Here is a 26,451-nt window from a genome sequence, read left to right as displayed (position 1 = left end):
GGCTCTGTTTCCCCACTGCCAGGATGTGTTCCTCCTGGCAGAAGAAGATGCCCAGGTTGTGGCATGAGCTACCCTGTGAAATAGCGGAGCGTGTTTTGGGAGGGAACCTGTGGTTTTATAAGCCTTGTTTTATCATGAGGGATGGGTGGGAACTGCTTTGCCTAGACAAGCTACTAGCATATAAAGCAGCTTTTAGACAGTCACAGTGAAATGTCACTTGTGTGCACTCTTCAGGTGCCCTGAGCCTTCTTTGTGTGCAGCTGTGCTGACATAGCCCAGAGCCCTGTGGGGACAGGAGTTTTGTGTCTGAGGCAGCAGCAGCATCCTCTGACTGCTACATGTGCCATCAAAGCCTCACATATTGCAGGCACAGAAAATGAGGGAGAGGGTGTGCAAAAAAGACTGACCCACCTGGGTCAGCCCAAGGATTCATGTGTCCCAGCCCTGTCTCAGGAGGTCTCTGTGACCAGCTACAAGCATGCAGAGATTATAAAATCCAATGACAGCAATTGGCTTTGAAACTATAGTTATGGGAGCTGATCAACCTTGACGTATTTATCCAAGCTTATGTAACTGTCAACAACTTTTCCTTCTCATTTCGAACACTGGTTGGCCTCTGTAGCCCCTTGTGTCAGTGAGTTCTGCAGGTAAACTGGCATGCTGAAGAAAATTACCCTGCTGTCCTTTTATGTTTTGGCAGTGTAACTTGTTTGCCTTATGTTGTTACAGCTTATTTAATTCATATTTTGTAGTAGATCATGTTTGTGCTGTATCCAGGCTATAGTCCTCTCCTTCTTAACATAATTGAGAGCTGAGTGCACATCTGTTTTTCTTGTGCTCGCTAACACAACAGTCCTGGTGTTTGCATAATCTGGGAACAGAACTAGACAAGATCCAGACCTAAACTGGAACCTATAGTTTTAAATCACAACTGCAGTTCATTGACAAAGCTACATGGAGGTCTAAACTAGAAATGGTTGGGAGCACTGCAGGCATGGTATTGGTAAAACCACAAGGCAGCACAGCATTCAGCCCCAGTGCCACAAAATCCCACCTTGGTACAAGACCCTTATTCACAAAAATTTTGTATTCACTTGAAGGACATAAAAAAATCTTTCTTGTTATATCTTCAATTTGATGCAGAGGCTTGAGTGCCAAAAGGCAGAAAGTAAGGGGTTGATGACGACAATTATTTGTTCTGATTCACCTATTTCCTCTGCCTTCAGCTGAAAAATTACCAGCATAACTTTGTAATACCATTACCTATCTCTGCTAAAAAATCAGGTGATAAAAAAGACCTTTACTTGACACAGTTGGAAAGTATTGGCCCGGGAAATAATAACTTTGGATGATGTTTGCCTTTGCTGATAGCATCTCTCTCCACTTTATTTTCTGCAACAGCTGTCCAAAACATGGTTGCTTTGTTTTTGTGACCTGCTGGACTGTCAGTGCTGGTTCATATTCTTTTATTGGGCATGAAGAACATATCTGCTGCTTACAACAGGTTATTCTGCAGGGTATTACTGGGCATTATCCATTTCTGTTAGCACATAATATTGCTTTGAATGCAGAAAGCTTTCAGGTGAAGAATGAGGGAACATTCAGCCAGTCTTTACAAACTGAGAATAAAATCATCCTTTCTCCATCAGTCACTTACACAGAACTAAATTTCTACCTCCCTTCCAAACACTGGCATAGATTTTTATTCCCTGCTGGAGGAATGTCCAGACCTGAGACAGGATCTGTCACCTTCTGCTGAGGGAGGGATCTCCCCCATTTCTTCCTGGCATAGACACTTTCACTCCTAGACTCACAGCCTGGCTTTGGTGAGGGCAGTATCAAGCAGAGCAAATCCAGAACACAGTGCACTTTGTAACTGAGCAGTCATGGAAAGAAACACATTTTTTTAGTTCTTCAAAACTGTTCCCAGTGCTATGAAGGAACGTGATCCTCCAAAGGCAGCTCAAACCCCTGGAAGTGCAACGTGCTAGGGATGTTCTGCAAAGTGACAAGGTGAATAGCAAAAACTCCTTTCAAAGTGCAGCTGCATTTTGTCACCAAAATGTCACTGCAGGGAAGACGTGACATTTCAGATCTCTAGGTAAAAAGTGCTTCACCGCTTACAATGTGCTGCTTTAAAAATGTGAAATTCAGATTTAAGAAAACCCTCTCCCCGTCTCACAGATTTTGTGTCAGCATGGCAGAGCCAAGCTCTGAGGATTTTACTGTCATTTCTCATTTTCTTTCTAACCCTGGTACCTTCTTCCTTGCTATCTCTTCTTGACTCTCCCTTTCCAGTGTGATCCAACAGTTATCACCTCCCATCCCTCTGGCCTGGATAGTGTTACCTGTTTCTGTTCACACCTCTCACTGCATGACATTGAGCTCCTCAGCCCCAACCCAGCCCCACTCTGTCTCTCATACACAGATAATGCAGTTCCTCAGTCAAGGCTGGGCTGGTTGCCGCTCTCACACTGGCCCCTGGCCGCAGTGTGGCACAAGTAAACACTCTCTGCATGTATGGCTTTTGACCAGGCAAAAAATTCTGACATCCCATCTTACAGGCAGCCTCCTCAATGCAAAATCCCAAGAGATTTGGGATTAGATCTCTTGGTTATTTTAATGCTAGGAGGAGGTATCTGGGTGTTAAAAACAGCTGGTACTTGCTAAGAAGGGCAATAGAAAATTGGAGCCAGCATCTTGCCTTGTGACCCTGAATCCCTTGAGACTGTATAGTAATTCAGTCTCCTCCTCATTGCCTGGCCTTCATCTCTCCCCACCCTCCAATCATTTAGACAAATAAAAAATATTTTTATTTTCCCCTTTCCTTCTCCCTGCTGTCCTCCTCGCTGCCCATGCCTTGGTTGCTCCTGAGAACATCTTATTCCATGGCAGGATACATCGTGTTGCCTGAGGAGTCCCAGATTTCCTGTTGGCTCTCAGTGTGGTTTTCACATGTTTCCCAAAGCTACAGTCCCCGTTCACATATTCTGCAAAGCTGGCAGCCCCTGGGGCTGTTGGCAGATCTTTGGCTGAAACTCTGTCTTGCTGTGTTGGACTTCACAGGTTCCCAAATGCTACAGCTTGACAGGGAAAAGATGCAAATCTTATGTATCAGTGGTGGATGTTGGTTTTGCAGAGGGATTTATCTGTGAGTGGCCACAGTGTCCAGCAGAACAGCCACAGGATCTGCTGTTTGCTAACTTGGAGCTCTCAGCTCTTTGTGCTGCCCCTTCTGAGCTGTTGTGCTGGCTGGCTGACAAGGCAGAGCTATTGTTATCCTAAGGACAAGTGGGAGGGTATCTGTGCTGCTCCACTGGCAATGAATAGAAATGCATTTTGCAAAATGCTTTTGTCTGCTCTGCATCCTTGCACTTACTCTGTCAGCAGAACTGCTGAGATTCCTGGCTTTGAGAGAAATGGATGCAAAAAAATCCCAGGAACTGCTCAGGTAGCAGAATGGCCACTCATTTGGGAAGGGAGCAGCTCAAAGTTTGGATTGGTGGTTTTGGGAGGTAGCCTGGCAGGCTGGGTTTAGTGGAATAGCCTTAGAGGGAACAAAAATCAACTCAAAACCAGATGGCCATTTTTATGTGGTTCATTAACTGAGTTTTACTGTGATTGTTGTACTTAAAGTGAGCAGCAGTGGACTTATTTCTGCTATTCCTTATAAAAACTATTTAGCTTTGGAACAGCAAAAGAAGGGCAGTTAGGACAGGGAAACACTTGGCTTGTAGGGTTCAAGGAGAAATAGTGGTGCAACTTTTTCATGTCTCTACTGCCAATGCCACTTGGGCTGCATGAGCCTGATTTTGGCTTTAGCCATGGAAGAAAAGGCATAATCCTCCATAAACAATCCTACAGAGATAGTGCGGGTCCCAACCTCAGCTTTCAGGGTTGCTGCTTTTCCTTCCCCCCTCCATTGTCATCTCTTCCCTGTCCAAGGAGAACCTGAAGGTAACCCAGAGCTTTTCCCTACAACCTTGGCTCACCACCATGGGGCACTGCTAAGCAACAAAGAAGAAAGGAGGATAATATCCATACATTAATCCCAAATTCCTGCCAGGCTACAGAAGAAACATTGAGGTTTTTCACTCCTGTGAACCAGGGCAGAGCACTAAATGCCCTCAGAGGCAGCTGTGACAGGTCTTGGACTCTGCTGAAATCCTTCCACTGACTGAGCTGGGACCAGAATTGCTCTCTGTCCCTGGGCTGGCCACAGCTGTTTCTCTGAGCACACTGCCAGCTCCTCTGCAAATGCCTCCAGATGGGCTATCCAGAATTTTTTGTGGCTGAATTTATGAGAATTGAGGACCTCGGGGTGCAAAATGTGCCCAGAGACTAATTGGAGCAGCAGTGGCTGAGCTGAGCACAAGTGTGTGTCCCAGTCTGAGTTCAGCAGAACTTTGTGTCAGACAAGGAAAGTGGAGTTCTGTTCATCTTCTGCTGTTCCTCATCCTTGTTTAGGAGGGTTTGTGCTTTGAGGCTCTGTCATGAATGGTTGAGGAGAGCCCTTTCTTCCTCCCTGCAGCAATGAAAATGTGACAGGATGGCCTTGTTGCTGGATCAGTTGGGTGCCAGCCTGGAAAAATGGTTTATAAACCTCTGTTTCTGAGTCAATCACGTGTGACGTGGCAAATAATCCCACCATGCCTCACATCAGTGTTTGAGAAACCAGGTGATGAACACTGGGGAAAAAAAACCCCTGAGGTTATGGTACTAACACAGTAAAAAAAAAAAAAAAAAATTTGAGAAGAAAATGAATAATTTGTTTTCATGCAGGGCTTGGATACTGCACAGTAAATAATGCACAGAACCACATGCTAAATGATGAGGACAAAATGCTGCATGGGGTGATTTTCCAGGCAACAGGCACTGCTCATCCTGAAGCAGAGGTTTTGTGAAATAAAACAAGTTATCATGTGGAAATTAAAAAATGCGGTTACTCCAGGGGACCAAATAAAATATTAGGAATGCTTTAAAACTGGTGCTTTTTAGCCGTTGAGGGGCTGACTTTATGCTTATGGCCAAGCTGTTTAACTTAGACTATTTGGATGTAATATAATGGTACATTATGCCATGTCATGCAACTCAATATTGTGTATTTTGGTACTGCATTGTAGACACAAACAAATTAATAGAATGAACTACATTATGGAAGGAGGTGTATGGATTTGTTTAAACTATTATCTTTCACATACAGTATGCAAATATACTTTAAAAATATCTGGTTTTCTATGTCTAAGTTGAGGATAATTATTGTAGTTATCTAGCCTCCCTAGCTGTTTTGTATGTCTACAGATGTGTTTATATATTACATCAATATTTTTATGACAATGGAAAATTTCCACCCTCTCTTTTTCTCAGGTTTCAATAATTTTCCTCTTTGAAATAGAAGAAGAGATGTTTTCATACAGAGAGGTGTTTGCCTGAATAGGTCTTGCTAGTGTTCCTTTGTGTAGCATAATCTTATTTTCAGTATATTATGCTGCATTTGTTGTGATGGCTTAGACACATTTTTCTGTCCAATGCATTGGTCCAGTCCTCTTGGTTTTATCTGTAATAGGAAAAAAGTGTCTGTAGTACAAAATGTGTTCATGGGCATTTTGAATTAAAGTTTATTATATTATGTTCAGCAAAGCAGACACAAAAAGTTGCTTGTATTGAAAAACATATGGGCTTATAATGGTTGGCTCTAGCAGTGTCTACTGGTACCAGCAGAGATCTCACTGATGTGTGGTAACTGAGAGAAAATAATTTCATACACATTCTGGGAGTTTAAGAGATGGGGAGGGATTTTTATGTTGCTTGGTCTGGGACAGCAGGGTTGGAAATTGCTCCTGGAGTTATTGTTATCATGGACACACTGTCTCTGTGTGATCACTCCTGTTTGTGCCTGGATAGATAACACTGCTCATACCATCATTACCCTTGCAGTGAAATCTGGGGGGATTTAAGCCTCTGGAAGTGCAGGTAAAACCCCTCCTTCTTCAGGGCTCCAAGAGCAGTCAGTGGGAATGCAGAATGAGTGTGCTAGCAGCTGCTCATGAACTGGCTGTGATGCTGGGGAGAAATGTCCCTTTCCTGTGTCTGTTGGATTGGGGTGTGCACACCTGGGACCCTCAGGCTCTGAGATCCCAAATCCACGCCCCGTGCCCACACGTGCCACTGGGCTCTGCCTGACTCTGGTGTCCTAACTATGCTGTTCTCACCAGACCAGGACAGAAAATAATTCCCTCCTGCCTTCCCCTGTTCTTTTAATAATCTCTTGTCTCACAGACAGTCTATTTGCACCTGTTTGCCCCCGAGGACAGAGCGCCGATCCACCGGCAGAGCTGCTCTGTGCGCCGGGAATCTCTGCAGGGAAGGATGGGGAGCTGTGATTCCTGGGAAAAGCAGGCTGATTTCAGTCCCCAGGGAACTGGGAGGTCAGAATGCTCCCAGGAATTGGTGAGACATTCTGTGAGAGGGAGTAACAGCATTCTCCAAGGAGACCAGGAGCAGTAGCTCACCAGCTAGCTTCCCTTCTGCCCTGGACAAAAGCAGGTTTGCTGCAGGAGGTGAGGAGGGAGTGTTAGGGGTAAGCAGTGTGGTAGGTTCTTGAACAAATGCATTGTCCAGCCCAGCTGACACTGGTGCCTGCAATCCTGCAAGCTTTGTGTGCCATAGAGTGCATTACTGTGCTGCTGCTTCAGAAGAGATGGTTTATTTCAGAAAATACAGCTTAATTTAAGATGGCTAAGAAGCAAGAACAGGAATCTAAATCAATAAAATATTTGTAGACATTTTCTGTTACTAAAAATGTGGGTTTATTCCCCTGATTGTTCCATTTCATGAGAAGTTGACCTAAATATAATCTAGGTGGATTATTTGGGTGGAGATTCAAATCTCCAAGAACTGGACAAACTTTTTCCTTTTCATACAGGCAAAACAATTTATCTTAGTACAGTTTTGGGGAGGAAAGTCTAATGCTATGAAGATCATCTCTTAAAATAAGGGATACTTGGCCATTCTCCTCCAAAGGCTGATGGAGACAGACCCCATTCATATCCATGACTTAGTATTTCCTTATGATCTGTGTGCTGTTATGACTTTTGTTTGCTGAGTGGGGACCAAACACATCATACAGAAATCAAGGTCTCAGAAATCAAGAATTTGTCATTTGTCCTCTCTAGAAACATCTCATTTCATGAGATGTTTCTAGAGAGGACAAAGATAACACAGTAGAGATTCTTCTGCCTGCAGGTGCCACTAAGGTACAAAAAAGAGAATTAGTGTATTAGACCAACTATTGATTAATAGAATAACACTTGCTTGATAAGAAATCACATGGGCAAAGCTGAATCTCCTTTCCTTTGGGGGTTTAGAGAACAAGGATTTTTTTTTTTCTCATGGAAGAACACAGCCTTAATTTCAAAAGGTAGTGTAGGTTGAGGTGGAATTAATGAGAACTGCAAAGCTTTCATGATGATTCTTATTAGAAAATTGAGTAATTCTGACATAGAATTCCTGCGGGAGAAATCACTACTCTACCAAAGAAATCTTGGCTTTTGTCCCCCTGCCTTTCAACAAGGGATGCTTTGAAACCAAAACATATGGGGTTTTCTTCTGACATGGAAGCACCACAGCATTGTTTTACTGCAATCAACTTCTGAGAAGCCTTTTAAGCACATTAATTTTTGGTGTAATTTACGGACAAAGGCTTTCCCACTGAGTCTAATGGGAATTTGATCCCTGTAGTAAACTGAGACAGACTCTTCTCCCCATGGCCCATCATCTCAGTGCACTCTCTGGTACCTCTTCCTTTCCTTTCAAAGGAGGGAATGATGCTGTATTGATGGATAAAGCAGAAGTGCTGGGCTTTATTTCAGAACTGTTACAAACCCCATCAAACTCATTCAATGTCTGTGCCTTCTGCTTTCTTCATTTGGACAGTAGATGGAGATAAGGTTCATCTGTCAAGTTAGGGCAAAGGGAATCTTAGCCCACATTGTTTCCCAAATCAAAGGGTGGAACAACTCACAGCCTGAGCAGATGACACTTGTGCAGCCTGGGTGAAATCAGTGCAGTGCCTGTCATCCTTTGCCATCTTCTGTGGTTTTTATGGGATTCCTGATGAAAGGCCAAAGCAGCAGATTTACAGTGAAGATAAAGCTGGCCTTCCATTTCATTCAGGATTAACCTGGCAAGCAGAAGATTGACAGGGGGAGAGAGATCCTCCTGTAAGCAGTTTACTTGGCATGGTGAATGCCCACCTGTCTCACTTCAAAGGAGGGGAGGAGGGAGAATGGACCACCTGACCTTTCCCTATGATTAAAATGCTGATCTGATGAAGTCAGAGGAACAAACTGAACTGCCTCTTTCAACCCTCAATTCTTCCAGGAATAAACCAGCACCATCCATATGGAGAGAGTTTCTGGAGAGGCTAGGGGAAAGCAGCATTACTGACCTTCTCTTTGGGACAATCTTCTGCAATTTGAACAGCCTCTGGCTACATGCTGAAGTTCTGCAAGTGAGGGAGAAAGAGAACGTGTGCCTGGCTCTGTTTTCTTTGACAATTTCTCTTTCCATATGGCTAGGGTCATTTGATCTCCCCACGATGCACAGGGACTTCAAGGGGACAGCTGGATGCAGAGATGCATTAAAATGACTTCTCTTTGAGATGAAAACCATGATTATTAACAGCTTGGTTCAAAAGCTCTCACAGCAGCAGCTGTACCTCACTGACTGAAAACTCTGGAGGGTTTGTCTAAAAGGTCTGCATGGCTGGGTGATCAAACAGTTGGAAATCTCTCTAGCTGAGAGTTCCTTGTTATGTCCTACAAAGCCTGTGGGCACTATTCCACCAACAGGGCTCCTTGGGAACATGCTTAACAAAACAGGACACGACAACAACTTTTTGGTGATCTTTCCCTGCTGGTAATGGATGCAGAGGTAGATTCTGACATAGATCAAATCTCCAGCTGGGTATTCACTGAAGAATTCACCTTTGTGTGAAAGATCAGCCCACTATGCCATGGCATGTTCAGGCAATTCCCATGTGAGAGAGTCTCAGAGAGCCCAAGGGGCTTGGTTGGGTGAACTCCACAGTGGGTCCTAGCAGAATGTGTGAAGATGGGTATTCTTAAATATAACTCCTGTCCCTTTTCCTGGAGCAGAAACACAGACACAGGCTCATTCTTGGAGTTAATAAAATGCCTTTTAGCTTGACTGACCAAGTCAAGCCAAAATACCTTTTAACTTGACTTAATTTTCAGGTGCATCTGAGCTACTGGATGGAGTAATAAGGGTAGAATAAAGACCCAAACATGCCTGGTTTTGGCATGGTGGCATTGGCTTGCTGCTGTTGGCTGTTTAGCATGGGGTATAGACTGAAGATAAAGGAGATAAAAATCTTTGTTACCTTCTGGATGGAAAATGACATACCCCTATCATACCTCTTAAAAACTTGGCAACCTTTTCAGAGAACTAGGGGCTTTGCTGTTGAGAGATTGTTGTTTAAATCTAGATGGATGGGTCTCAGCAATGCAGTTAAACTGAAGTTCTGCTTTATATTACTGGTAATATTACTTTAAATCATTAGAATTTCAAAGCACAGTTTGCTATTCATTACGGATGCCGAGTTTCGTTTGTTGTTTGATTTTTCACTTAGACTGGATGGCAAAAATAGGTTCATCATTTTCACTTTCAGGTTCCATCTCTGAAGAAAATAAGCTGTGACTAACAATAGTTATTAGTGGCTTGTCTGCACTGCCCATACCTCAATCATTGTTATTAAATGTGATTGATTAAAAGCATTTGCATGGTTGTTCCAGAAGGTGCTTTTGGAAGTGGGGTAGATTGACACGTAAGGACACTTGTCTTGGCAAGAGAAAGGACTGGTGTTTTTCTAAACCAGAGTGTACCTTATAGTAATTCTCATCTTCAGCCTGTGCAAGTCAGTGTCAGAATAATTTGCAAAAAGTGTGATTGTTTGCATAGGAATACAGAGAGAAGCCTGGACTGAACATAGGCAAGTATTAGGGCAGACTGAGATGAGACCCAGGGATTCTTGGGCTTTATCATGGGTGGTCCGAGCAGGAACATCCCAGAGAAGGCAAGGATAGCAGCACCTTCATTATGGCCATTTATTTCCATGTACACATACTCACATTTGTTATAGCATTCAAAAATCTGTGGTTTCATTAAAAAGCGAGTACATCTGGAAATTTTCCAAGATTCTCCAGACTCATTTGTACTTTGAGAAATGCCATTGCTTGTAAAAAAGTTTGTCAACTCCCAAATGTGCTTCATCTATGAAAGACAAAGTGTTCTCTGGACTGACACCCATCAAATCTCACAAAAAAGAAAGAGAGTAGCATGTTTCATGCTGCTTTTTCATTGTTGATGGGAAAAATAAAACTAAAACTGAATGGAGAAAACAGATCCCTCCCTATTAAATTTGGGTGGCAGTTGTGTTAAATATCTGTAACAGAGTGGCATTTGAATGAAACATTAATATTTTAAATTAGTTCAGTAACAGCAAAAGTAATATAAAATGTAGGAATAAATCCAAGAAACAGCAATAAACAGTAGGTGATGGCATGCATATAGAATTCATTGTACAAGAATGGTTAATGCCTTACAGAAACTTAATAAGAGAGTGTGAAAGGCATATGCTAGGATAATCTTGGCATTAAAATAAAAATAGATTAAAAAGAGCAAAAAGGAGAATAATATAACATTAAATCCAGTCAAAATCTTTAGGTGTCATAGGTAACTTATTGTGAAATAAGAGATAAAACCTGGGAGAATTTATCTGCAGTAGAAATTACAGAAAGAACATTAGAAATATTCAAAAGAAAGTCTAAAAGCCTTTTGCAGAGTGTCACGTGTTTTGATTTATCTCAAAGTTTCCTCATTCTTTTAACACTTCCAATTTGACAGAAGCATTTGAGGGTTATATAATAATGTTTTACCATCGTTTCTGCATAATAAAGTAATTGCTCTATTAGAGGAGCATTAGTGAGAGGAACAAGTGACACAAAGGAACTTTGTATCAGGAGGAACTTCTGCACAAGGACAAGCTTTTCTTTGAGAATACTGAGAGAACTTTGGCGTGGAAAAAGAAAGAAAAAAAGCAGTTTACTTTGCCAACAGTATCCAAAATATTGCAGTCTGTCAGGGCATAATTCCTGCAGATATCTGGGTGTGAATATATTTTATTGGAGTGACACACTAATAATGTGGCACTGAGATCAACAACCTTGCTCTGAAGTTAGGGGAAACACCTTTGAGTCCTTTGGACACAGCAGGTAAAACATCCTTTGGAAAAAAATCAGGCCATGGTCTATGTGCTCCATAATTCCTGTATGGATTTATTAAATGTAATACCTTCCTCATCCCTTGGCATAAGGATGAATCTCTCTTCAAATAGCTCTGGGACCCACTGGTGGGGAGTTGCTCTTTCTTCTCCCAAGCTGGCATCAGTATTCCTTGCAGGGGATAGATTTTTCTGCTGCACTTACTTCTGGGAAGTTGGGAGAAGAAGACTGATTTCAAGGAAAGGACATTTTGAACTCCTCAAAAATAGATGGAAGTAAGTGTGTGATTGAGGGCCACAGTACTTCTGTGCATGCAGTGTTTCTGCTTCATTTTGTTCTGATAGCTATCCTGGCTCTGCCAGCTATCCTCTTAGGTATTGACTAAGTGAATTTCCCATCACAGGGTGATATTTCCCACCAGGAAAATAAGAAACAATCTGATCTTGATGAGGGCTGCTATTGGGCAGGTGTTAGCTAATATTTATGTAGAAGTCTGTGATCCTCTGATGCAAGGTGTTATGTTAGTGCAATTTATTTCATTAAATGTTGTAAGGTTCCTTGGCACAGATGATTTTCACCATGTTATTCACCGAGTTATTTTGGCCAGAGATCAGCTTAAGCCAAGCTGTTTCATCTCAACACCTTCAGTGTTTTGAAGACATTAGGATGTAAGTTTGGAATTTTCCTATCCCTGCCTTGAAGCAGTTCAGTCCTGCAGAGTGTAGCCTGTATCCTTTGAGAAGAAGTCCTGAAGCTCAGTGAAGAGGAGCAAAGCCCTGTCCATTTCCATGTTAGAAGTTTGCTTTGAGGCACTACTCCTGCTCACCTGGATGAGCTGCCACTCACCGTGAAGGGTTGGAATCATAGCACCCAGCCATGATCTAATGTGCTACTGAAAAAGATGCTGCAGGTTATCACACCCAAGTGCAAACAAAGGTGAGAAAAAACAGACCTTCAGGTCATTGCAATCCACAAAAAAAGCCACCCACCTGATTGCAGCAGGCCAAAGGGAGGGACATTTTTAATGAGTCTTTGCCATATTTTCTGATCTAAACCCCATAATTTCTGCTTTGGGCTGGGTGTGGTGTGAAGCATCAGCTGGGAAAGAAATGTCTGGCGCTTGGCTCGGTGGGGTGCTTGCCATGCCTCACAGGGGTGGCCAGGGCCAGCGAGAGGGACCTGTCTCCAAGGCTTGGGAACAGGAGCAAGAGGTTGCCTGGCCACGTGTCCTGTCCCTGGAGGCCCCTTGGCTGCCCCGGGTACAGTTTGAGGGCTACGTGATCCCCCACAGCTGCGGACGCCTTTCTCCCAGGATTAAAGAGGTCACTTAGGACACTCCCAGAGCAGCAAGGTCCTCCTCTCTGAGGCTTTAAATAGCCCCCTCTCCTTCCATGCCTCCTCTGAGTTCCCTGGCTTGCTCAGGCCTATCTGACTCTTCAGAAGAGGAAATGCAGATCTGGATAAAGAAATGCATGTCCTGTTTACCACAGAGGATGGTGGCTCCTGTGGTGATGCTGAGGATGTTTGGATGGTTATTTTGGGAGCAGGGGCAGCTTGGCCATAATTTCTTGGGATCCTTCTAAACCTGGATAATGGTAGTATTGCTAAGAAGGTGCTACACTTAAAATAGCCAAAATTCAGGCTATAATCACTTTAATTGGAATCCTCCCTTACTCTGTTGTTGCCTACTGATATTTGAGAGGTCTCTGAACCCCTTTTCCCCCCCCTCAGAAATAATGATTTTTAAACCTCCATGTAACAAATACTGTGGACCTTCCAACAAGAGGAAATCATGCTTTGCTTGCTGAATATTGAGGCTGAGGATGGGAGCATTCAGACAATAAACTCTCCAGGGTATTTTGCTCTCTTAGTTAAGTGTGAATTTTTAGCTCCTCTTAAATTAGAAAAAGCAATTTACTCTGACAAAACCCAAAACATAAGGCACCAAACCTGGCTTCACAGTTATTGTAAGGCTGGATAGTCAGCTGTGAGAAGGAGATATCCAGCTGGCAAATCCATAATGCCAGAGGTGAGTGGCTGTGCCCAGAACTTTGGGCTAGTAGGCACCTCTGCCTTGCTGGCAGAGGACTCTCTGATTTAAGCATTAAGAGAGTAATTAGGACTCAATATTTTCTAGAGGTCTCAGGAGACAGTGAGGACTAATGCTGCTCAGCCTCTAACCTGCTCTTGATTTTAGCCAGTATTAATTTTGCACCAGAATTTCTCTTCAATAGGCTTCAAGCACAGAGAGTGAGAAATCTGACTTGCAGATGTAAGTCTCATTACACAGGCAGTTGGGCTGCTGACTGCTATTTGTGTGAGCAAATTTATTAAAGGAAAGAGAAGAGAGGAGGATATATTTTGGAGAGGTCAAACCCTGCTTCCGTATTTAGAAACAGGCTATTTTAAAACAAACAAACAAATAAACAAACAAACTCTGGAACTGGATATCCTATTCCTTAGTCTCACTAAAAAAGACCCAAACAAACTGGTCTGGAAATTTTTTAGCCCAGTGAAGCAGTGCCTTTTCTTTAAAATTAGACCATTTTGTTTTGTTGTTTGTTTGGGAGATTTTTCCTAAGCAGTCACCCAGCTTTGTGAGACAATTCAACAGTAAATTTAAAAGATTTATTGGTAGGAACCATGTTATGCATTGTCTTGCAAGAGCGACTTCTTTCATTTTGCATTCATTATTTTTGTGATTGGAATAACTGCTTTGTATTTCTTCCCCCAAATAAAATATTTATTAGTAAATCTCGCACCGTGCAAATTAATGCTGTTTGATTTCTTTCTGGGCGTCCTCCTTTTTTCAGCATTAAGGCTTAGACTCCCAACAAACCCTCTCAGTAGGTTGTGTGTCTCACTCAGGGAAACACCTGCCTTTAGGCAAAAGACAAAAAGCCCAACAGACTGAGCTTATGGGAGGTTTTTGTTTGAAGGCAGTGCTGGAAGGGAAATGGCACTGATGCCTGCTATCCTGCAGGTAGTACAAGAAAAATCCCACCTCTGTTGGGTTTCTGAGTCTTGTGGAAAACATCCCCAGAGACTTTCCTGAGGTTACCTGGTCCTGTGGCTTAGTGGCAATTTTATAATCTTGTCTTGAGTAAATAACAGCTGGTCTTGGCATGTTCCCAGGAGCAGAACAAGAAGACAGGAGCTGTTCCCTGCTTGACTGTGGGTCAGTGCAATAACCCGAGCTGCCAGTCAGAAATGTTGGGATCGAGCTGTTGTCCTCCAAGCCCAATGTCACCAATTAATCACTTGCTGCCTGTAACCTATCAATGATGATGTGCTGGGGTATTTTTTTTATTCCTGGCTTTCTCCAACCTTCTGCTGTTTATCTCTGAGGAGCTTCTGCCAAGCTAACCCCAGTGTTTCAGGGATTAATTCCCAGAAAAAGCTCAGAGAGGAGCTCTCAGCCAGGAGCTGATTAAATGTATCTGAGCTCAGCCCTGTGATACTCCTGGTTGGGTGAGGAAGACAGGATGCTTTGCTGGAGTAAGGCTAAGAAAGATGAGGGGCTCTGACCAAAAGTACAGCCATGCTTGATATTTAAAGTGATGTTTTTGCTACTTTAACCTTTGTACAGCCACAAGCTGTGAAAGGCAACTACAGGCCATTGTTAATAGGTAACAATTTGGCTCTAACTTTAAATCCTTTTAGTGAAATTCTGCAGGAGGTCAGTAATTTTGTAATCTAATTTAGACTTCTGGGAACTTTTCTCTCCTCTTATTCCACCCATATACAACAAATGCATCTTCATTAGTCTGTGTACTTGTAGATGCTGCATCTAACATTTGTAAGTGCTGGCAGGAATGGAAAATACTTAGCAAGAGGAATTTTACTTTTCTTGTTTCTTTGGTTATGGTTTGTTCTTAAACCATCAAACATCTCTTTCAATAAAAATAACTAACGTGTTTATTTTTCCCAGAGTAGAGTAAGAAATTTGCATTAAAGAAATTACTCTATTCATCTTTTTTAGATCAGGCACAAGTTGCGATTTTCTCATTTGTACTTACTGTTCAAAAAGATTTACTGAATATTTTTTATGAATGAATATGTTGACAATTCATCCACAAGGAGTTTGTATGTGTATTAATTTAAACAATCAATTCTAAGGGATTTCAATGTCCAAATATCTTTGATGACTTTGAAAACCTGCAGCTAATTAGTCAAAATCTGAGCTGTTTCTTTTCAAGAGGCAAGTTGTCATCTAGCAAGACAATAGCAACTTTAGGGTGTTTTTTTTCTGTGTTGCCTTGCTATTATAAATGGGAGCTGTGCTCTTCTGCAGAAGTCTCTGTTATTCAGTGGTGCCACTAAAGTTAGTGGGAAATATGTTAGAATTTGTAATGGGACTGGGGTTTTATCCATTGTTTCAGCCAACACTTGAGTCATCCAACTCCTTCAGTGGTGTGCAGCAGGAAGGGCAGCAATGAGGCACCAACACAGAATTTTAGTGTTAAAACATCAAGTGTAAACACTCAGGTAAAATATTTGGCCATATCACCTAGCTTTAATTTTCACATTTTAAAGGTTGATCTTTCATGTTCCCTCAAGTTCTTTGTTTGCCTGAGTCCCTGGATAAAGTGCATGGAAAGTCAGAGGATATCTTATGTCATCACTATTTGTGTTAATGGCTTAGGAACCCACAATCCAATCAGTTAAAATAAACAACCCAGTGTAATAGGAGTATAAATCAATGAAGACTTCATTACTGAAACCTTAATGTGTAATCCATCCACCTACAGAGGAAAGGGATACTGAGAGGCAGCGAGACAAAACCAGAGGACAGTCTGGTTTAGGCAACCCTGATTTTTAAAAAGGTGTTGAGAATAGTAAGTCTTCCTGGAGTCAGTAAATTTGATGGATACTCATCACTCCTGACAACCTGCCCCTGACTATTAAGTCCCTATGCTAAAAAATGCCAAGAAACCCTTGGGAAGAGAGCTCTGAATGTTCTTTGTTTAGTCTGGGAGACTTGAGCCAGCTCAAATGAACAGAGACATGAATTAGGAAGATTAACACAGAACTAAAATGATATATTTTACCCAAGAGTGATTCTGCTCAGAACTGCTCTGACCCTGCTTGAGCCAGTGGCACAAATCTGGACTCCTCTAAGATGACGGTGGCAATACTTGGTGAAGCCAGAGTTACTGGATTTCATTAAAGCCATGTATTCTGTTTGTCTTGGCTCTGAAAGGAGCAGCAATCCTATCACACCGAGCCTTTTGATTTCAACATGGATCATAAAAGGGCTGAACTTTTATGTTCAGTGCTGAGGTCTCTGCTTGTTGAGTTAATAACGAAGAGAAACAGCAGGTTCTCTTTCTAGGCATGGGCCAGCTCTGATGTGGGGATGAGACAGGCACTTTGCCTGTGGATTTTAGCTAAGAGCAAAAGCAAGTTGAGCCTTGGGAAAGCCATCAGTGCTCACAGACCCTCTCCAGTGAGTACCCATTTCAGAAGTGATTCTCCAATCTCATCCTCATCTGACTCTTCTTTCTTTCCTTCCTCTTCCCTGACAACATCTTGTTCTTTTCTCTCATTCCCCTGCTGACACCTTGTCCCTGTGGCTCCCTTGGAATATATATTGAGCAGGGAATGGTTGGTAGCTCTGCTAATTGACCAAAACCAGTATGATGGGAAACCTAATTTTTCAGAGATTCAGAGGTTTTTTTTGTTAATAATTACGACCAAAAAAAAAAAAAAAGAAAAAAAAAAGAAAAGAAATCTAAGAATACACTCTAGGTTTAGGATACAGAAGCTAGGAAACATTGGCACTAATGTAGTTATTCCATGCAGAAAATGGCATGTACAGTTTGCCAATACAGAAGGAGATTTGGTTGCAGGGAGCTGCCAAGCATCCTACAGGATTTCTGTGACAGGGGTGGAAATCTGTTTCTCCAGGCTGGCAGTCACCTGCTTTGACTGCAGACTGATCAATTCCCTGCTTCATCCCATGTCTCACCCAACAGTTATAACTAAGGAGGAGGTATGGACTGCAGCTCCTTAATTAGCTACACAATCCTCAGCACCTTGTCAGCCTGTGCTGTCATTTTTTCAGGGATCCATTGGGAAAAAAGGGTCTGTTTGCATTAACAGTCATTATTACAGATCTGAATTAGACTTTCCCTTATATTCTTTCTATTCTTTTACTTTTTGAAAGATGTTAGTTCTTGACTCCTTGTTTAAATATACAGTTGCATAATGTTAAATGTGTCAGAGAATGGTTGAGTCAATTTGGCTGGTAAAATGACCACATATATCTAGAATGGATACTAGTCAGTTTGATTTACAAGGTAGATTAAGTTTCTGAAGCAGTTCAACATTCAGAAATATGGGACCCATATATTTGTGAGATGTTATCTTATTGTCATAATTTAATTGAAAATAAAATGATTCTGTTATAGTTTGTGTGATCCTAAGGTTCTTTGGGACCAAGGCTATTCAAATACAATTTTTTATTATATTAGAAATTTGTATGGTGCTGTATCTGTTCAGAAATAAAGACATCCAGTTCTTAACCCAAGTCCCTCTAATTGCAATACAGAAAAGTGATTAATTTTTGAATCACAGCAGTGAAATCTGTTTGGAGCAGGATTAAAGAAGGGGTCTAGTGTATCACACAGATGGATGGTAGATATCATGTGTTTCCTTCTCCTCAAGTGCATTATATCTTATTTCCTCTAATGCAAAATTTAAAGTGACTCTAAAGCAGAATGTGTTGTGTCAAAGTGTGGTGGTAACTTGGTCTTAAAATTAAATTATATTATTTTAAAAATAAGCTTAGGAATTTTTCTTCTCAAATTCAAGGCTTCCACGTGGTTGTGGCTGCAAAGACAGGAGAATTTTCTTGTAGATTGAATTAATATAATTTAAATATATTGTTCTTCAACTCCAGTAATAAGAGGTGCTGTCATTGAAAACCACCTCGCATTTAGCATGTCTGTGTGATACAGAATTTCCTCAACTTTGAGATAGCCAAATCAAATAAAAAAAGAGAGCTTTAGTTTAGAATTTAGATGTAAGTTCTATAGAAATGCTATTGTGTATTAAATATGGTGTAGTATGATTTATTAAAGGCTTTTAAAATGTGTCATCAATATGTTTCCACATATTCACTGTCCAGATGGCACAGAAGTGCTCATATCCAAACAAGGATCTCAGTGCCCTGCACTGCACGATACACTGCAGCCCTGTGCAGCACAAAGTGTCCTGTTCTGAACTGATCTGTAAATTTGGTGTGTTTCCATTCCAGAGCTCCTGTGACAAGGATGTCATCCTGAACATTCTCAGTGTCCTCACTGACTTGCTGTCTTTGGGTAAGGAAGCAAAGATCCAGGGCAATGGCTGTAGGCTAGGGCAGAAAGGGGGTCATAAAGTAAGTCAGGGATTTCATACTTGAATTCAAACTTGACCAGGTGTTTGCAAGGTGAAAAAAATGTAAATTGTATCTATAGATCAGCAGTCCTTACTCCTGTGTTTGGAAAACTGAGCTTATTCAATGTATGAAAGAAAAGAAAAAGAGACTCAGAGAAAGTGTCATTTTTTTTCTTTTTAGTTTCAAAGATGCCCATGGGTTGCAAAATCTTTCATAATCCTTGGCAGTCAACCACTGGAAATGTTCACCAGTGTCATTGGAGAGAGGACTGTGAGACAGGGAAAGGAACCTGACTTTTCAGAGCCCAGAGACCCTTCAATGCAGAGGGCTCAGCCTCTCTCCAAAAGGCACTTCTGCCTTGGGACTGCAGGGAATGGATGTCACTTTATGTGCTCAAAGCTGTAAGAAAAAAAAAGTGTATTGGCAAAAGAAATAAAAAATAAAAAAAAAAAAAGTCCGTTTTCCTTTCTACTCCAGCACAAAAATATAATCTACTAAACAATTCCCAACCCAGCTAAGCTTCCAGGCTCTGGGGGCTGCATTGATAAGTGCTGGATCCTCCTGGGTCCCCCACTCCTGGAACCCCACCAGAGACATCACCTGTCCATCTGGACCTTCCTTCTCTCCTTTGGAGCCCTGGAGCTTTGTTCCTCAGCTGGGTGCAAGGGTGGCCTCCATGGGGAACAGGGTGTCCTGCTTCCTCTAGGAACGGAAGGAGCAGCATCCCCCAGCCACAGAGCCTGGATCAATGTTTGTTAACACAGTAAAGCTCCCAGGGTTAGAGTGTGGTTCCTTTGGAGACCTACATTTATTTGAAAGCTGTCCCCAAGGCTTCCCTAGGATTCCTTTTCATTTGGCAGAAGCCCAGTGCAGCTTTAGTTCTTTCCTTGTTTAATTTCCAGTATCCAAGAAAAGATCACTGAGCCTTTTGTTGCTTTGAAACCTGTCGGTGTCTGGGCTTATTCCTCCCTGCCACGTTTCAATGCACACTGAAAACCTTCTGCAGCACGCGGCTTTGGGGAGACAAGGACTGTCGAGGTAACAGGCCGCGGAGGCTCGGGGTGCTCCTTGCAGACTGAGGCCTTGTGGCAGCTGTGGCTCAGGGAGGGGGTGCTCTGAGCTGTCTCTCCTCTCTTCCCCAGGCACTGGACGGAGGATTCACTACGTGGTCAGCAAAGGGGGCAGTGAGGCTCTGCTGCAGGCCCTGGCCACGGCTGCCCAGACAGAGCCCCCCGACCATGGCACCCTCCTGCCCCTGCTGCGCCTGCTGGCCAGGGTGGGCCAACGAGGTACTGCTGGGGGGCTTCTGGAGGGGGTCAAAAACAAGATACTGGGGGTGCTGGGGGGCTTCTGGAGGGGGTCAAAAACAAGACACTGGGGGTGCTGGGGGGCTTCTGGAGGGGAGTCAAATGTCAGGATCATCTCAGTGTAGCCTTGCAGTAGCTCAAGGCAACAGACATTGTAGTAGGGCCTGTTGGTACGGGACAGGGAGTAATGGTTTTAAACTGAAAGAGGATAGGTTTAGATAAGAGGTAAGGAAGAAATATTTCATGATGAGGATGGTGAGGCACTGGCACGGGTTGCCCAGAGAGGTTGTGGATGCCCCATCCCTGGAAGCATTCAGGGTCAGGTTGGACAGGGCTCTGAGCAACCTTGTCTGGTGCAACAGGGCGTTTGGACTAGATGGCCTTTAAAGGTCTTTTTCAGTCCAGACTATTCTATGTTCCATATTTGGTGACACAAAGTGAACCCCATGTCTTTCCATTTTCAGAGAGATTAATATGAGTTTAACTCATTGATACATTCAAACGTCTCACAAGATTTTGAGTTACAAGGCTTAATAAACACATGTTTAGCAGCACAGCTGCAATGATCTGGCCTTTGCAATAGTTTAATTCTCATTTTCTTTTCACAGATAGGAAGTTTGGGCTTAAAGTGCAGAAGGCAGAAGCCACTGATACAATACTGAGCTTGACAAGAAGACACCTGGGCCACCACCTGCACCTCACCCACTGCCTCTGGGTCCTGAGGGTTTGTGCTTCTAATGGTGAGTGCCAGGATTTTCCTCCTTTCTTCTGTGTGACAACCACCAGGGTTCTTTTTTACTCATTTCAATGTAAAGAAACATTATTCCTGGTAGGGTTAGTGCCTGCATGCACCATTAATATACAGAAAAGCACAAAAGCCAGAACAACCTTAGAAAAAGGTGTTCCTCAAGGGGCCTATGCAGCCTTTACAGTGCATTTCATCTGTGAGCTATGGAAATAAAAGTGCTGTAGTGAAAAATATTCATGGCAAAGATCTCCTATTCTGGAATATAGACAGTCAATTCTTTTGCTCTGAGACTTGGGTACCTTAAGTCTCTATACAGTTGCCATTATCATAACAGCCAAATGTCTCACTATTGTTGATTGTATTGATCCTCAGAGCATCTCCATGAGGGAGGAGAAGCAGAGTGTGAGAGAAATCTGTTACTTATTCAAGGTCCCCCAGGAAGCAGATATTAGATCCTGGTCTTCTGGCTAGTATCCCCTCAGATGTTAGCTCTCCCAGCTTTTCTTTCTTGGCAATGCCCTCGTGTTAAATGATTCAAGCAAAGGGATTTCCAGTATTCTCTCTCGGGATCATTACAGATTCATACAGGCTTTCTGTGCTATAAAGCACTGAGCTCGTCAGCACAAATTTCCCTTTGCTCACTCTAACCCTTTCCTCTCCTTCCCTACATCCCTCACCCTGCAGACAATTCTTGATGGCCATCCTGTCTGCAGTCTGCTCTGTGCATCCTGAGATTTAGCTCTCGTGGCACCCAGCCCTGCAGGTCCCCTCTGCCTGGACAGGAGCTTGCTTCATGCTTTGGGCTTCCTCAGGCAAGCAGCCAAGCCTCAACACTCAATCCCTCTCCCCGTGATAAGCAGTGTTTGAAAGTCTGAGTGTGGCTGAAAATGCAGCCAAATCCAGAAGATGAAATGTGCCTTTATTTGGGTTTCACAGCTGTGCAGTGACCCTGTGCTGCCTCTCACTCAAAATTATGGTTTGCCTGCTTCCCTTCTCCCTGCTTCAGTGCACCTGCACCCAGTTCAGCTGCTGTTTCTGCAGAGATTTTAGGATGCACACTGCAGCCTGCCCTCCTTTCTGTTAATGTCAGACCCCAGAACCCCAGCTCTGCACCTTTGCTGGAGCATCTCTGTTACTCTCCAGGTATCTCCAGCACTCTCCATTAATAACTTTGAATTTGTAGGTTCTGTGGCCCAGCTGGGAAGCTTCAGGGGAGGTTAGGTGAAAATCTGTATGGGTGTGATATTAAACCAGGGGATTACATGATGCCAGCCTTAAAAATTATGGAGTGGAACTTAAAGGAAGCCAAAATCAGACAAAGCTCTTGAGAGTGCTTAGGTATGAAAGCAGTAAAGATGAGTCCTTGCCTCACCTCATGTCCCACTCTGGGCTGCACCCTTCACTGCCACCAGATGTTGGTGGCTGCTCTGGAGCAGGATGAGCTCGAGCAGCCTTGTCCACCACCCTGGCTCTAATGGATTGCCAGCCAGTGTGAATGTAGCTGGCAGGCCTTGGAGCCTTTCCATCACAGGACAGCTTGGCAGGGACACCATAGGACAGCAGGAGATGATGAGCCCTCTGGCAGCTCTCTGATGACCACTGGGAGATATCTACAAAACAGCCAAAACCCAGCAGTGGGCAGGCAGCCAGTGCTCCTTCTGGCTGCTGTTGATTACTGATCCTTTCACCTTGGTCGCATCCATTTAATATTTCAGGGCTGTATTTGTTCCTTCATTACACAGAGATATTCTGTCTCATAGTGTGGAGGTCTGGCTAAACACCTAGGCTATGCATTAGGTATTGAAACTGATTGCAAAATCTATCTAAAAAAGTTCCTAGTCTGTTAAAAAGTGAAGGATTAAAGGGAAAATTGGCCTAGGTGAAATTAAACTGCATTCAGAAGCCCCCAAACCCACTTTCACTCTGCTGAATAACAGCACAGAAAGAAAACCCTGACTTTTAAGCCCCCATGAAATGAACTGTCCTCATTGAGTTGCATGTAGGAAATGTGGGATGAATTTGAGCTCTGCCATTTTTTTCTGGGAGAAGACCCTGTTTAGTTATGATTTGTTCTCTGGAGAATGCAATGTCTACAGGAAAAGGGGCTTTGGGGAGATTGGGAAAGAGCTGCAGGACTGGTTTTGCACCTGATTTTGGCTCAGGTTGTGTCCACAGACAGCTTTGTGCTTCACTTTCAGCGTTTGTAAGGGGACCTGTGGAGTCCAGATGGGAGCCCAGAGAGCTCATAGCCCCAGGGGCAGCTACTCGTCCCCACATCTCTTCTAAGCAATGTTTGCCAGCTGCCTCCTTCAGAGCTGACTGCTTTTTTCCTTTTATTGCCATAGTTACCACAGGAACTATGCTTGGCATCAATGGAGCCATGGAGCTGCTTTTCAAAGTCATCACTCCCTACAGCAAGAGACACGTCAGGACAGTCAGGTAGGCAGTAGCCCCAAGGGAACTCATCTTTCCAGGACAGCAAGAAATAAAATTCTGGTTCCACTTGAAGAGGCAAAGAAATCAGAAATGTATGCAGTTTCCACTCACTTTAAATCTGCAGGGTTTTTTAAGAGGCAGAAATAGATCCCTGAAGGACACGTTAATGCTGTGATTCATCATATGATTCATGCTGGTGGCCCTTTATTTGTAGTGTGCCCTAGACTGCAATGGCAGTTTGATTGCAAGGTACCCTCCTTCATTTCCCAGCCACAACTGGGTTTGGAGAAGAATGTGCTGGCAGCAGACAAGGCACTCCTGCCTCCCACTCAGCCAGAACTGCCTGCCACCATCAGCCTGGGGGTAGATAGAGTGGAATCAAGGCAGTGCTGCCTCATCCTCCATTTGCAGAGGATCATGACCTGGTCATCATGATATTTTTGAAGTATGACAGTTCATACTAGTATTAATTTGTATCTGCTTTCAAGCCATCCCACATATTTCAAATAGTTCTTTTCTGAAGACATCAAGTCCATTTTATATCTTCATCTCAGGGCTGAATGTTAGTCCCCAAGCTGTCTGTTCTGACCACTTCCTCAGATGCCTTTCAAGGCAAACTTTATGAGAGCAAAACACATATCTCTGGCTTGCTCTTTAAAAGCCAGAGGAATAATTTGCTGCTGTGAGCTGTGCCCCCACAATCCCATTTGCTTAAGCCACACAGAACCTGCCAGTTCTCCTGCTTGGACATGCAATGGCTTGTGGGGCACAGTCCCTACTTGCTCAGGCACATGACAGCAAGGACAAGGCAGCATTCAGCCAGTTCTGGATTCTGCATGGACCTGACATGGGTGAGGTCCATGGCTGGTGATTTCTAAGGAAGCAGCTTCAGGTAGAGCACAAGGTGAGTAGGATGGACAGACACAGCACCACAGTTTGGCCACAGTTTGTTTAGCTGTTGTTGAAATGGGGGCCAGCCACCCTGGATGTGTTAAACAATGTCCATCCTGCTGTTACCATCAAAGACTAATACCAGTTCTCTCAATATCATGACTTACTCAATAACTGGGAAGAATTTTGAATTAATTTCCACCAGCCACCAGTGCTGAAGCTGCACATCAACACACTGCACTGTTGTTTGCTAAGTGCAGCTTTCTTCCCATTCCTCTGCTTACATGTCTGGAGATGCATAAGTTTTTGGACAGTTTACTTTTCTAAATAAGATACTGAGGGGGCCCAGCAGATGCACAACTTCCTGCAGCTGCCTTGTTGATGGGGGCCAACTCACTTTTGCCTGTGCTTTTGGATTTCTAGCACAGTGCCAAGTACCTGGAACTGCTTCACAGCTTCAGTTCTCTCTTAGACAAAGTACCTGAGATTCCTCTGCGTGGGGATACCAGGATGCTTCTTTCACAGATGTTTGGATATTACCCAACTCAAAGAATTTTACCACCAAGATATTATTCCTAGGATATCTGAGCATCCTTCAACATTCCCCTCAGGCCTCAAGTAATAACTTTAAGATCTAGGCAGCCTGGAGAACTGTTTTGTGTATGACAGGAGTTTCCAGGATGAGTTAGACCCAGAGCTGGGCTTGGCTTCTGAGGCAACCAAAGTGATTGATGGGTCCAAGCCCATGCTTAAATAAGCAAATTCCACTCAACTCCCTGTTTTCCTTCCTGTGGAAGTGTTGGCTGTGATTAGACCAGTGTTAGTTCTGCTTCTGTGATAGTCCAGCATCTGTGTGTGATGGGACTTGGGCCTGTATCAGTTTTCTGTTAAACAATGGTACTGGCTATCTTAAGGCTTTTAAAATGAATTTTGTGCAGAAGTGCTTTATTTTCCATTGACTGTTTCCCACAGAGGAATTGGAAAGTTTGGTATCTGTCACACCTTCCTAGCCTGGCTTCTTGCTGAGATACATTTGGAGATACAGGGAGTGTTGCTGAGGGTTGCTGTAAATGTAGTCTGTAAAGTGCTCTAAAATACTCACTTCTAAGGGAAACAATCAGAGAAACATGCTGCTTTTGATTTAAATGATTCCACATTGTCAATATGCAATATTTAGCTTTAACTTCCTTTTATCTGGTGTACAACAATTGTTTTGAATTCTTCTGTGGACATTTTTTTCCATTTGGAACACAGACACAAACACCAGAAAAGCAAACTCAAAATTGTCCTCAGTAAATCCCATTTTATAGCTAATAAGCATTTTTTTTTGTTACTGAAAAGCTTGAATTTATTTTTCATTTGAAAAAAGGTATCTTGTGCATTAATTTTTGTCTACCTGAGCTTTCTCACTGCTACTTCAGTTTCCTAATTTTCTTTTTATTTCCTAAAATATTTGTGCTCTTATTAAAACATATTTTTCATGAGTGTGCAAACAGTGCATACAATCTTTACACAATCTTTTCTGCTCCCACCTACTCTTCGTCTAATGAACAAGAGCCATAAATCAGCTGAAGCCTGGTGGCCAAGCAGCTGGCCTGCCCAGGGCTCAGAGCTGTGCCTTTTGTTTCATAACTAGGGGCAGCTGAGAAGCTCAGTGGCACAGTGGAGACAGCCTATTTTACATCAGAGGCACCACACAAGGCTGTTTTGTGTTAAAACACAATTGCAACCCATTAAAAGGCACTAGTTTCTTGTTAGTCAGTTGAGGTTCTGTTTGTTTGCAGTTCACTTAGAAGGGCTGCTTTCATTGTGGAAAGTGGCTTTAGGAGATACTTTTGGCGAGAATTTAGGCCTTAAGACCAGAAGAACAGACTGTAGAGTGGTTTACAGATCTTCTCTCCCAGCATTAGTAATTGCCTGGAATAGGTGCAGTCTGAAAGCCCTAAGCACCTTTGCAGCTCATCAGAAAATGGAGGTAGGTACATGTGGAGAACATGTCCTTCCATGATTTGACTTGCTCTAGCTACAGCTTTGTGAGATGACTGGGCTGGGGAGCTCATGGATGGGTTTTCTGAGCTGGGGAGAAAGGATAAAAAGGGGTCATGTTCTTTGTCTAGCTCAGCATGTGCTCCCAGCTCTCTGACACTGGTGCAGCTCTTCCCAAAGTGGCTGTGGCTATGCTGAAATTGGGAGTGTGGCATTTTGGTGTGGTTCTTGGACACAAAAGCACCTGTTTCTTTTTGCCTGTAAGTTGTAGAGAGCACCAGCCTCTAACCTACTGACAGAGGAAAACTCCAATATTGTCCCAGAAATCCTTTGACCCTCACTTTGTATTTGCTCTTGATACCTTCTCTCCACCTCATAACTATGTGCAACCATGGT

General features: G+C 43.1%; 1 protein-coding gene across 4 annotated transcripts in view; it reads left to right on the top strand.

Annotated features, from left to right (window-relative positions):
- AGBL1 (AGBL carboxypeptidase 1) overlaps positions 1 to 26,451 on the top strand; it is a 378,644-nt gene that overhangs the window by 12,551 nt on the left and 339,642 nt on the right. For all 4 annotated transcript variants that reach the window (XM_059858557.1, XM_059858554.1, XM_059858553.1 and 1 more), the window contains exons 2-5: positions 18,565 to 18,628; positions 19,830 to 19,976; positions 20,603 to 20,734; positions 23,088 to 23,181. In XM_059858557.1, the coding sequence (XP_059714540.1) occupies positions 18,565 to 18,628; positions 19,830 to 19,976; positions 20,603 to 20,734; positions 23,088 to 23,181 (437 nt within the window). The remainder of the gene's footprint in view (positions 1 to 18,564; positions 18,629 to 19,829; positions 19,977 to 20,602; positions 20,735 to 23,087; positions 23,182 to 26,451) is intronic.

This window comes from Haemorhous mexicanus, chromosome 13 (genome assembly GCF_027477595.1).
Source record: "Haemorhous mexicanus isolate bHaeMex1 chromosome 13, bHaeMex1.pri, whole genome shotgun sequence".
Taxonomy (NCBI): domain Eukaryota; kingdom Metazoa; phylum Chordata; class Aves; order Passeriformes; family Fringillidae; genus Haemorhous; species Haemorhous mexicanus.
This window is presented reverse-complemented; position numbering and strand designations above follow the sequence as displayed.